General features: G+C 62.2%; 1 protein-coding gene across 7 annotated transcripts; it reads right to left on the bottom strand.

Moving 5' to 3' along the window:
• Positions 1-348: 348 nt before the first annotated feature.
• Positions 349-9,362, bottom strand: SMIM11 (small integral membrane protein 11). Of its 7 annotated transcripts, none has more exons than XM_090271594.1 (5): positions 9,149-9,264; positions 6,531-6,612; positions 6,191-6,292; positions 2,160-2,331; positions 349-531 (listed from the first exon to the last, which is right to left on the bottom strand). In XM_090271594.1, the coding sequence occupies exons 3-4, from the start codon at positions 6,200-6,202 to the stop codon at positions 2,167-2,169; spliced, it is 177 nt and encodes a 58-aa protein (XP_090127720.1). In that variant the 5' UTR covers positions 6,203-6,292; positions 6,531-6,612; positions 9,149-9,264; the 3' UTR covers positions 349-531; positions 2,160-2,166. The 7 variants fall into 7 exon arrangements, with proteins under 7 accessions (XP_090127720.1, XP_090127726.1, XP_090127751.1 ...); XM_090271600.1 differs by lacking the exon at positions 9,149-9,264 and adding an exon at positions 8,947-9,049; XM_090271625.1 differs by lacking the exons at positions 6,531-6,612; positions 9,149-9,264 and adding an exon at positions 9,286-9,362 and having other exon boundaries at positions 2,154-2,331.
• Between the last annotated feature and the right edge of the window lie 648 nt (positions 9,363-10,010).

Here is a 10,010-nt window from a genome sequence, read left to right as displayed (position 1 = left end):
CACATGGCTGGAGGACGCAGAGCACCTTGTAAGACACACGTTTGCAGGGACGGAAACAACGCTGTCGGTTATCGGCTGAACCACATAAACCAGCAACAGCTGTTTGTTTGAAAACCCAACCATCTGCCAGCGCGAGGTTAGGGCTCTGCCCCTTTGTGCCCTCATGTGAGCCTCCTCCCCGGGCCCCTCCCCCGGGCCCCTCCATTCTCCAGCCCCGCCCTCTGGGTGTGGGTTTGCAGAATGTCCAGCTGTCACAGCTCAGGGTGTGAGCCTGTGTGTGTGTGGCAGATACACACACACACACACACACACACTCCACTTTGCCCTCTTGCGAAGACCAGAGACACCTTCTTACATAGGCATTTTATTTTACTAAAGAAAATATGATTCCTTTAAAAGCACATGACAGTTCCCGTCGCTTTGAGGTGAAGCTAAAGGCTGGACGTTGATCTTCTGACACGTCACCCAGCAGCCGAGAACTTCTCTCTCCCCTCGGCTGGAGCCCACGAGCTGACGTGTCGAGTGCGAGACCTAGGAGAGAGCACGCTGCGGTCAGCAGGGAGCGTCCGAGAAAACCACGCGCACGTCTTGCTCAGCAGAACGTTCATGCGCGGCCAGGCAGACCCGACGGAAACCACCAAAGCGCGTCTGCTCATGAGTGTGTGTGTTTTTCCAGAAAAGGTTTTGTTTTTTCCTGTACTTCCAACATCACAATTTTCCTTCCATCGAAAAGTCCCTTTTGTTCAAAACTGGGGTCCCATGAGTGGCAGCCTAGGGGGGACTAAGCCCCCGCCCAGCTCAGCTGCGACCTGCCCTGTCCTGTGGCCTCTGGGGACCCCGTAGGAGGGAGGAATGGCGGCAGCAGACCCCACCGCCTGTCCTCAGGGCCACACACACACCTCACCCGGCAACGTCCCGTGCACGCGGCCCCTCTTCGCCCCTCACAGGACGTGCCCCCCTCCCTCCACCCAGGCGCCTGCCGGCAAGCACAGGGAGTAGCGAGGCCAGGACCCTCTGCGTGGGTGTGACGTCGCCACACAGCTGGGCGAGGCTGCGGTCCCCCCGCGTTCCGCTTTTCACCACGGACAGGGCAGCCGTTCCCCCACCCGAACGGACTTCCCATGCGTGTCAGGAGGGACAGCAGCGCCGCGTGTGACACGCGTAGCAAAGGCCAGCACGAAGTGTCGTACTGATCCCCAGGAAGCACGGTCGTCACCTCAGCGCATCTAAAACCGCTCCCAGACACCCCACATGCACCGACGCCTGGGCTCCCAAGCGGACAGGCGCTCTGGGGGCGCCCGGCCCCACGGCGTTCGGGTTCTCAAAAAGGACCGGTGCCCAGTCGCAGGCAGGAGCCCAGGGCCCTGCACTGTGACGAGCCCCCCAGCAGGCAGCTCTGCCCAGCAGCCAGGTTGGGGCACACTGCCGAGAACCCCGGCCACCCGGCGGAACCCTCGTGGCTGGAGCCGCACAGAACTGACCTGATCGCTGAAGGGCTGGACCAGCCCACCGCCATGTATGTGTCCACCCTGAAATGGGGGCTGAAGGACAACCCCCTTTTCCCCCCACTCAACAAGCACGCCCGGGGCACTGTGGCCATGCGCTGTGACAGGCGCTGGCGGGAGGTCCTGGGGAAGGACCCTCTGTCCAGGGCACCAAAGAGCCAAGGCCGCGCGCGGGGCACGGACATCCGCCCGCTGTGGTCAGAGAGCAGCCTGCAGGAGCGTGGGCCGCGCACAGAGGGCAGCGTGACCTGGGTTAAGGACCCACTGAAAGGGGTTCCTGCCCCGTACCCGGAACTCAGGCTTTACCCTCCAGACAGGCAGCAGGGGCTTTTACACGGCCCCGCCCCCGCTGGCCAGGCTGTGTACAACTGTAGGCGTCTCTAGTCCGCCCGCTTCTCCCAGAAGGCCTGCGTCTTCCGTGAAACCCTCCGGAGTCCCGGGACCCCACACCTATTCGGCACACCGGCCCCGTGAGGGAGAGCCATGCGGGCTTGGCGTGGACCCCCACCTGTTCCCTGGCTCATCGGCACATCGGCAGATGGGGCGCGGGGCTCCGGATCCACACGCCTGGCCTCCCAGGGAGTCCTGGGCACAGCGGGGCCGCGGCCCCCCCAACCCTGCGTACCCCGCACCCGCCAAGCCCGGTACCTTCACCTTCCCTTTACTTGGCCTTCTTCTCCGACTGCTGCCTCCTTTCAGCTTCCAGTTGCTGCTGCGCTGCCTCCGCTCTCCTCCTCTGGTATATTTTGACTCCGGCAAACGCCAGGCAGAGAATTAATGTTTTCGCCGCCAAGATGTACATCAGCAGGGGCACGTGTTCAAAAACCTTAAAGAAGCGAGAAAAGCCATTCTAGACGCTCTCCGTTCGACAGGCTCCATCACACATTTACCGTGCACCTGCATGTAACCGGCACCCGGCTGGAGCAGACGGGGCCCCTGTCCCCACGTCGCTGAGCGTCCAGTTTTAGCTCTGCCCTTCCTGTCCCCCTTGCTCCAGGCCTCACAGAAAGGCCCACCAGAGGGCAGCAGCTCTGCTGTGCCACCAACTGAGTTGGCGACCTGGGGGTCCCCTGACCGTTCTGCGCTGTCCGTCTCTGCCTTCGAGGGGAGGCTGGACCAGACCGTCCTCAAGCTTTCGTGCGTACGCTACAGCCTCCTCTCGGATCCGGCCACGCACTGCTACTCGGAGGTAAAATAAACACAAAAGTAACGCAGCAGAACTCAAACTGCACTGGATACCTGGTCACTGTCCTGTCACCTCCCGTGGGGGGGGCGGTTTAACGCACTGGCTAAAATGAAGTCTGGGAATAACCATGGATTTGCACGACTCACTCTTTGCACCGGTATTTGATTATTAAATTCTATGCAGAACAACAGAATCACAGGCAAATCCTATACTATTTTCGCAAACATGGTGAGTAGGGCCTGAATGATAATTACGAACTTTTTGTGTGATTAAGAATTCCTTCCCAGAAAAAGTGAAAAGATATGCTTTTGCTGAGTAATCGTTATCCTCGCGGACTAGGGAGGATTCCCTCCAGTGAGATCATCGGGTTAACGACTAAGCATCCCTTGTGACCTGCGGTCCCACTGTGATGTGACTCTGCCCCATGGAGCCCTTCTGGCTCGGCCTCTCCGTCTAACTCAAGCTGACCCGACACTCCTCGGGGCAGACTCAGCCGAGAACAACGTGTCCAGAGGCCTGGAGGGCAGGGAGGCGCAGAGGCCACGCGTGCCGCGCAGCTGACGTACGCCGGGGCCAGAGCTGGGTGGCACCTTTTAACCGCTTGGCCGATCTCCTTCCCACTGGCTCCCGATTTTCCATTAGATGGAATGAAATTGCAAACTATGTACATAGAAGGTCCTATAATTTTATTCAAAAGATTTTATGACTCAGACCTAGAGGGAGACTTGGCGCTTAGAAAATGCAGCACTCAGTTACCACGTACAGAGCTCGCTGTGCGCCACACAAGGGCCGGACACCCCCCGTCTCCTCCCCTGGGATCCCCATGCTGCCCCCGGAGCCAGAGGCTGCCTGTTCTGGGCTGAGGACGCCCCGTCTGCAGGGCTGGGCTCTGACCGGTTCTGACGGCCCAGAAGCCTGAGCCTCCGATGCCACACGACTGTCACAGACAGGACGCTCTCCCCACCCTCCCCGAGCTCGCAAGGAAACTGCAGACAGACACGTGCTTATCAGCTGGATGTGTCAAAGGCACATGGAGTCGCCTCCTGGGAAGCTTCCTGGTGACTACGGTGACCTGAGAGAGCTGTGACAGAACGCCATGGGAACGTAATGGGGGTCGGCAGGGGGAACCGAGCACTGGGACGGTTTTCATTTCACTGACACGGGAGGGCCGAGCAGGAGACCCCTCTGAGCACGGGGCCCGGGGGCACCAGCACAGCCACGTCAGCAGTGCAGAATGGACCCCACACGCCACCCCGGAAGGTCGCTCTGGCAGGAGCATGAAAGGCTCAGGAGCCGACAAAAGTGAAGTTCTATCCGGACACACGGAAGTGGCTTCCAGGTCCTTCCCCGCTCAGACCCGCGCTGACCTCCCTCGTCTGCCCCAAACGCCCTCGGATTCGCCTGTTCTTGAAGGGTCTCCTCTTAGAGATGTGGCCCGACTCCAGGTTCGTAAACCAGCTACGCAGGGGAAGGATGGTGAATGTCCCCTTCTCTTACGCCCTTGCAGGCAGATCTGTTCACATAAGCAAACCTTTCTGCCCTCCCCAGGGGTTCCAGCTCCCTGAGCCCGACTGAGAACGGGAAAGGCCCCTCTCCGCTTCACGGCGTCTCTGCAGGTGCACCTGTGCGGTCCTGCCGGGTCGCACCCACGCCGCGGCCCACGGGCCGGCAGCGAACCGCGGAGCTTCCCTGAGCCGGAGCAGGCAGGGCCCAGGCTTCTGTACTCCTTCTTCCTCTGCAGAGGCGGCGGCCGGGGCGGCGTTCAGGGCTGAGCGGGCAGGGCCGGGCCGGGCCAGGGCGCCGCGGGGCCAGCACGTAGGTTTCAGGCCCGCTCCCGCCTCCCAGGCACCAAACCTCTTCCTTTGATTTCTTTCTGACGACTCCGTCATATTAACTCTCCAAGCGTGCAGACCCCCACGCGGGTCGATGAGGAAAATACTGCGGGCAGACTAGAGCTACCCCCACTGTGTGAACGGAGCCCCGACCCCGAGTCAGGAGAACGGCTGGCTCCTCGCTGACGAGGCCACCACACCTGTCGCTGCCGGCCAGGGCTCACCGCGCCACCGAGGAAAGGCCATGGGCTGCCCGGGCTCGACAGTCGGGGCGTAGGGACAGGCCGGTCCTCTCCGACACTAAGGTGCGCCCTGGGGCTGCCTGCTCGTAGCGGGGAGGTTCGGGCTGATTCTGTTCCTGACACCGGCAGGACGTGCCTGGGTGGTCAAGGGGACTCGGGGACCCCAGGCCAGGCGATCAGGAGCTCTGGGGGCGGGGCTCCCCCCTCTCAGCTGTGAGCAGGCGATGCTCTGCCCCTTGGCGGCCGGGCCTCTGGCACCCGCTGCCCCGGCTCCGGTCACCCTGCCGACCGCGGGCACCGCACAGGTACAGAGCTGCGCGAGATCTCAGCGCACCCGCTCTCTGCCCCTCCCCTCCCAGCCTTGCCCCCGTGAGCTCTGGGACCCCATCCGTGCTAAGCAGATGCTCATTTCCAACTCCCCCCAGAACCCGCACCCCGCCGGCTCTTCCTGAAGCACAGCCCCGGTGCCCCACCTCCCGCCCCCCGCAGCCCCCTCGCCCGCGGAGCTGGGAAGTAGCGTCTGTGCTCGCCCAGTCCCCGACCCGGCCTCCGGCCCTTTCGGTCTCCTACAGCAGAAACCTACAGGATGGTTTGAACGGGGACATGTTTATAGTAACTGGGAAAATACACACAAGGTCCTAAGCTTGAACGCACACACGACACTCATGTGCATAAAAAATACACCAGAATTGTTCACAGTACCTCTCCGGATGGTAGGACGATGCATGACTTTTTATCTGGTTTTCTACTCTCCAAGGATCTACAGTGATACGTATTTTGGTGGCTGTCCTGTTACCAGCCTCTGGCTCACCCCCACTCGCTTCAGCGACTTAACATGACACGTGACACTCCTCTCCCACGAGCGCTTGGCTAGCAGGCCCCTCCGCGCTTGCCCTGAACGCCTGCTCCCCGGGCCCGGCTGTGTTTACTCCGCAGCCGGGTTAAGCTGTCCTCCATGTTACAGGAGATGATTTATCTAAATGTGACACCCAGGACGTGTGACCGTGTGAGGAAGGTGGTTTCCCTGAAAACCACGGCCAGTGCTACCACTGCATTTTCAAGTCTGAGCATTGGCAACACACACGTAAAAGGTCAGGAAAGAAAAGCCTAAAAATCTGGGTTTTGTATGTAGATTGTTTCATTAGATCTTGATCTACTTTAAAGAAACCAAAACGTGAAATTGTAGGTGACTTTGCAGGTGCAGGCTTTGCCACAGAAGTGGGGTAGATCTGAGGTCACGGGCGCACACAGAGAGGGTCTAGCCCTCCTCCAGGGGTCCGGCGAGTACGTGTACACTTGCATGTTTTCACCAGAAGTGAACTGTGAGCTATATTATGGCTCCTGCTTGAACCTACTTCCTCCTATTCTGAATTTTTACGGTCAGGAAAAAGAACCCGAGCCACCCACGTCTAAAGCTATGGTCACCTTCCAGTTCATGCTGGACCAAGTGGGCAGTCACTCCTGGTCACCGCAGAGCCGTGGACGAGCACATGGGGAGAAGGAGCCGGAAGGTCGGGCCTCGCTGGTCTGGAGGGAAGAGAGGAGACGGGTGAGCCGGGCAGCAGCCACCCCCCCAGGAAGCCCCTCTGACGCAGGGAGGGCCCGTGAGCCAACGGCCAGCTCCGCGTCCCCCCTAGAGCTCCCTCTCCAAGTGAGGGGGGGCCAGGGGCGGGTGAGGCCGGACGGGACTGGGCAGGGGCGCGGCCAAAGCCCGGGGTTTGCTCCGAGGCCGCCCGCAGCCCCCTGTTTCGGCGGGGGTTCATACCCCACGAGCCGGGAGCCTTGAGCTCTGGATGAAGGAGCTACGCACTTGGGTGAGTGGCTTCCCTCTCGGGGCCTCGGTCCATCTGTAAGCGAAGACACAGTGTGTCCACTAGACGGGCCCAGGGCCCCGGCTCTTTCTGACACGCGGAGACGTCCCGCATGACAGGCACGGCTCCGCCTCCCTGTGCCCAGCCGGGCTGAGGCTCAGCGGGGCACCAACTCCTGCGGCCTCCGCCCCGGCCCTTCGAGGGCAGTTCCATCTCCGCTCCAGAGACCAGGGCACAGGGAGTCCCTGTGACGTGTCCAGGGTCCCCCAGCGGGGCACAGCCCCCCCCCCAGTCTTATCCCGGGGCAGGTGGACAGCTCTGCCCTCAAAAACGACAGGGATGCTCTTCTTCCAACACATGCACACTTCCAACAAGGGACAGCGGCAGCCTCACGGACCTTCAGAATGGCGGGAAGATGAACTTCAGGGACAGTGCTCACTCACAAAAGCGTCCCAATACAAATAGTTCACACCTCATCTACTCAAGGGCACGGTATCTTGAAAGCAAGCGGGCGGTTGGCACGAGGTAGCCAAGTGTTCCCCACGACCTTTTCAAAGTCAGATAAGCTCACGACAGGCACCGACACCACAGACCTGTGTCCGTGTGGTGACTAAGGCACCCCCGGCCTCCCGTCTGTCTCTAAGTAGCAGCAGAGTCTGACCCGCGCTCAAGAAACACGTGGAATTTCCACTCGGAGTCCTAATAATCTCGGGGCTCAGCCATGTGGGGTATTAAAATAAAAGGTCTAAGGCTGAGTAAACTTTATTTTCACAACTCCTTTGAGTTGTACAGAAATACAGTAGGTGAGTTTGGCTGTTCCTCACTGCACACCTAAGGAACTGATTGATGTAAGATATGGATCCCCAAGGTCAAGGACAACTAATAGGTCCAAAAAATGTAGAGGAGGAAATAAATCAAAAGGAACGCCCAGCGGTCTGGCCCTCTGACAAAACGTATAGCAAGTCCTGATGTAACATGGCCACTTGGTTCTGCGACTTTAACCGGAACGACCTAACATGAGACCAATTTCACAAGAGGCTCATATCAAGGTTGTAATGAGGCCACACTGAACAAACCGGCGTTGTTGGAGGGTCTGTCGTACCGCGGTTACCGGTGGTGTGACCTTGGACAAGTCACTTGGCCTCTCTCAAGCCTCAGCTCCCTCGCCTGTACATTCTCCTTCCAGACTGCACGGTCCACGCTCAGCACGTGGAAAGCACTAAATAAATATCAACCCTTACTGTTACGATAAATACCTCTCCTCCTTCCCACTCATGGGCACGCCAAGCTGAAGAAATAAGCAAGTGGCATCCGGGGCAAAATGCAGTCCCCGCAGACAGGGTACAAAAAGCCAGCGGACCAGCAGGACCGGCAGCACCAGCGGCAGCACATGTGACCTGCGGCAAGCCATCCGCCTCTTTGAACCAAAGCGCCCCCGTTTTTAAAACCAGAAGCTAAAGAGCGCGTCTGCAGCTCTGGAAGTGGGAAGCCCCCCTTCTCTCGGGTATCACAGAATCGCACAGTGAAAACACACGGGCCGCGGCCTGGACTCCGTCCCTGGAGTGAGAAAACTCACGCTCTTTAGGAAGGAGACACTGAAGGTCAACCCGCAAACTGGGGCGCAAGGGCCCGGATCCACGCGCCTCACTCCCGCCCCCCGCCCGCGAATGTCCGGCTCCGGCTCGGCCGCCTCGGGAGCGCCTGCAGGGCCGCGGCCACGCAGAACCGAGAAGCGGAAACGATCAGCAGGCGGCCGCCTCGGCCCGGCCCCGGCCCCACGTGGTGCAAAATCCGGAACGGGAGGCCGCTGGGCCGGGAGGCGGGCACGCAGACGCCAACAGCGGGCAGCTGAAGCCTATAACCCAGAAGCGCAGGAAATCCTGCACGTCCCCTGGGGCCATACGCTCGTGGCTTAAAACTCGAGAATAACGGCTTCCACAGAAATAGGTCCATTTTCTTGACCGCGAAAATATCCTGACTTTTTTTCTTCCCTTTGCCAGATTTCTCGAAAAACCAAACCTCTTCGCTGCCCTGAGTCAGGCCAATTCGGGCCACACGGGGCGCGCCCTGAGCGCAGCCCACGTTCCCGTCTCCCGCTCCCGGCGTCTCAGGTCGCCGGGTCGCCGGCCACCCATCGGGCTGCGTCCTCGGACGCCGGTCCCGGCCCCGGTCTCCACTTTCTCCACCGCGCCCTTCGCCCAACCGTCTCACGTCGGTGCGGGGAGGAGGCGGTGCCAGGGGCACCTGGGGCATCAGTGGGTGGCCCTCGGGGTTCTCTGGGCCACAGGCGCCGGGTCTCAGCCCCTCCGCAACCCGGCCTGGGGCCCCTCCGGCCAGACAGCTGGGGAGCAGCCCCTGCCCCACTCCCACCCGAGGATGAGCGCCGAGGGCAGCCCCTGCTTCCCCGACCGCCCCCAGAACACGGCGTCCCGAACACTCGCGAGGCCCCCAAACCCTTCGGAGACTAAACGGGCACTTCCCGCCCCGGCCGGCGGCCCGCGCGGCGCCGGACGCCCCAGCCCGTTGGGCGCGAGGCCCGGGGCCCTGGCGGCTGTCACCTTCCGGCGCCCACCCGGGGAGCCGGCGCCGCGCGGCCGGGGACCGACCGGCCGGCCTCCGGAGGAAGCGCGAACGCAGGGCGGGCCCCCAGCGCCCAGACAGCCCCCGGGGTTGGGGTCGGGACCGCTGACTCCGACGTCACACACTTACGGCGCCAAGTGTGGGAGCTGCGCGCCGGCGGGCACGCAAACCAGGGCGCCCCCAGGGCGCCGGGGAAACTACGAGTCCCGAAATGCACCGCTCCCCGCGCCGGCGCAGTGGGCCGGGCCGCCCACGTGGGCTGACATGGCCGCGCGCCGGCGCCGTGGACCCCGGCGGCCCTGCTGGGCCCCGCCGCGCGGGCTCCCGGCCGGTTCCCCTTAGGAACTGCCCTGGGACTAAGGCTGGCGGCCGCAGGGCGGGGCGTCGCGGGTCCCCTCCGGCCCCGGCTGCGCCGCGTTCCCTGGCTGCTCCTCGCCGCCGTCGGCGATGGAGGGTCCCCGGGGTCCCCCGAGCTCCCAAATGCAGGGCTCATCTTCTCTGTGCAAATGCACGCAGTTTCCTCTGAGACAGCGGGGGTGCCCCGCTACTCCCCCTGCCCCCCGCCGCCCCCCACCGTGCAGGGTCCCCAGACTCCTGCGTGCAGAGCTGGAGCACACTCGGTCCCGGCCCCCGCGAGCGCGCCCGGACCCGGACGCCAGGGGCACAGGGAAGGCCCGAGCCCGGCCCCCCGGCCGGTGGGTGGACGCTGACGCTCGGGGTGGGGGAGAACCCGTGGGACGCAGTGGGGACTCCAGGTGGGGACCCAGGCGGTCTGACTCCGGGGCCGCGGGGCCCAGGAAATGCAGGCTCCGGGAGGTCAAGGTCACTGGCCCAGGATGGAAAGCCAGCAAGTG

Source organism: Furipterus horrens, unplaced genomic scaffold, assembly GCF_987537825.1.
Source record: "Furipterus horrens unplaced genomic scaffold, mFurHor1.1.pri manual_scaffold_1, whole genome shotgun sequence".
Classification (NCBI taxonomy): domain Eukaryota; kingdom Metazoa; phylum Chordata; class Mammalia; order Chiroptera; family Furipteridae; genus Furipterus; species Furipterus horrens.
Note: the sequence above shows the minus strand (reverse complement) of the source record. Positions and strands in the feature narration are given on the sequence as shown.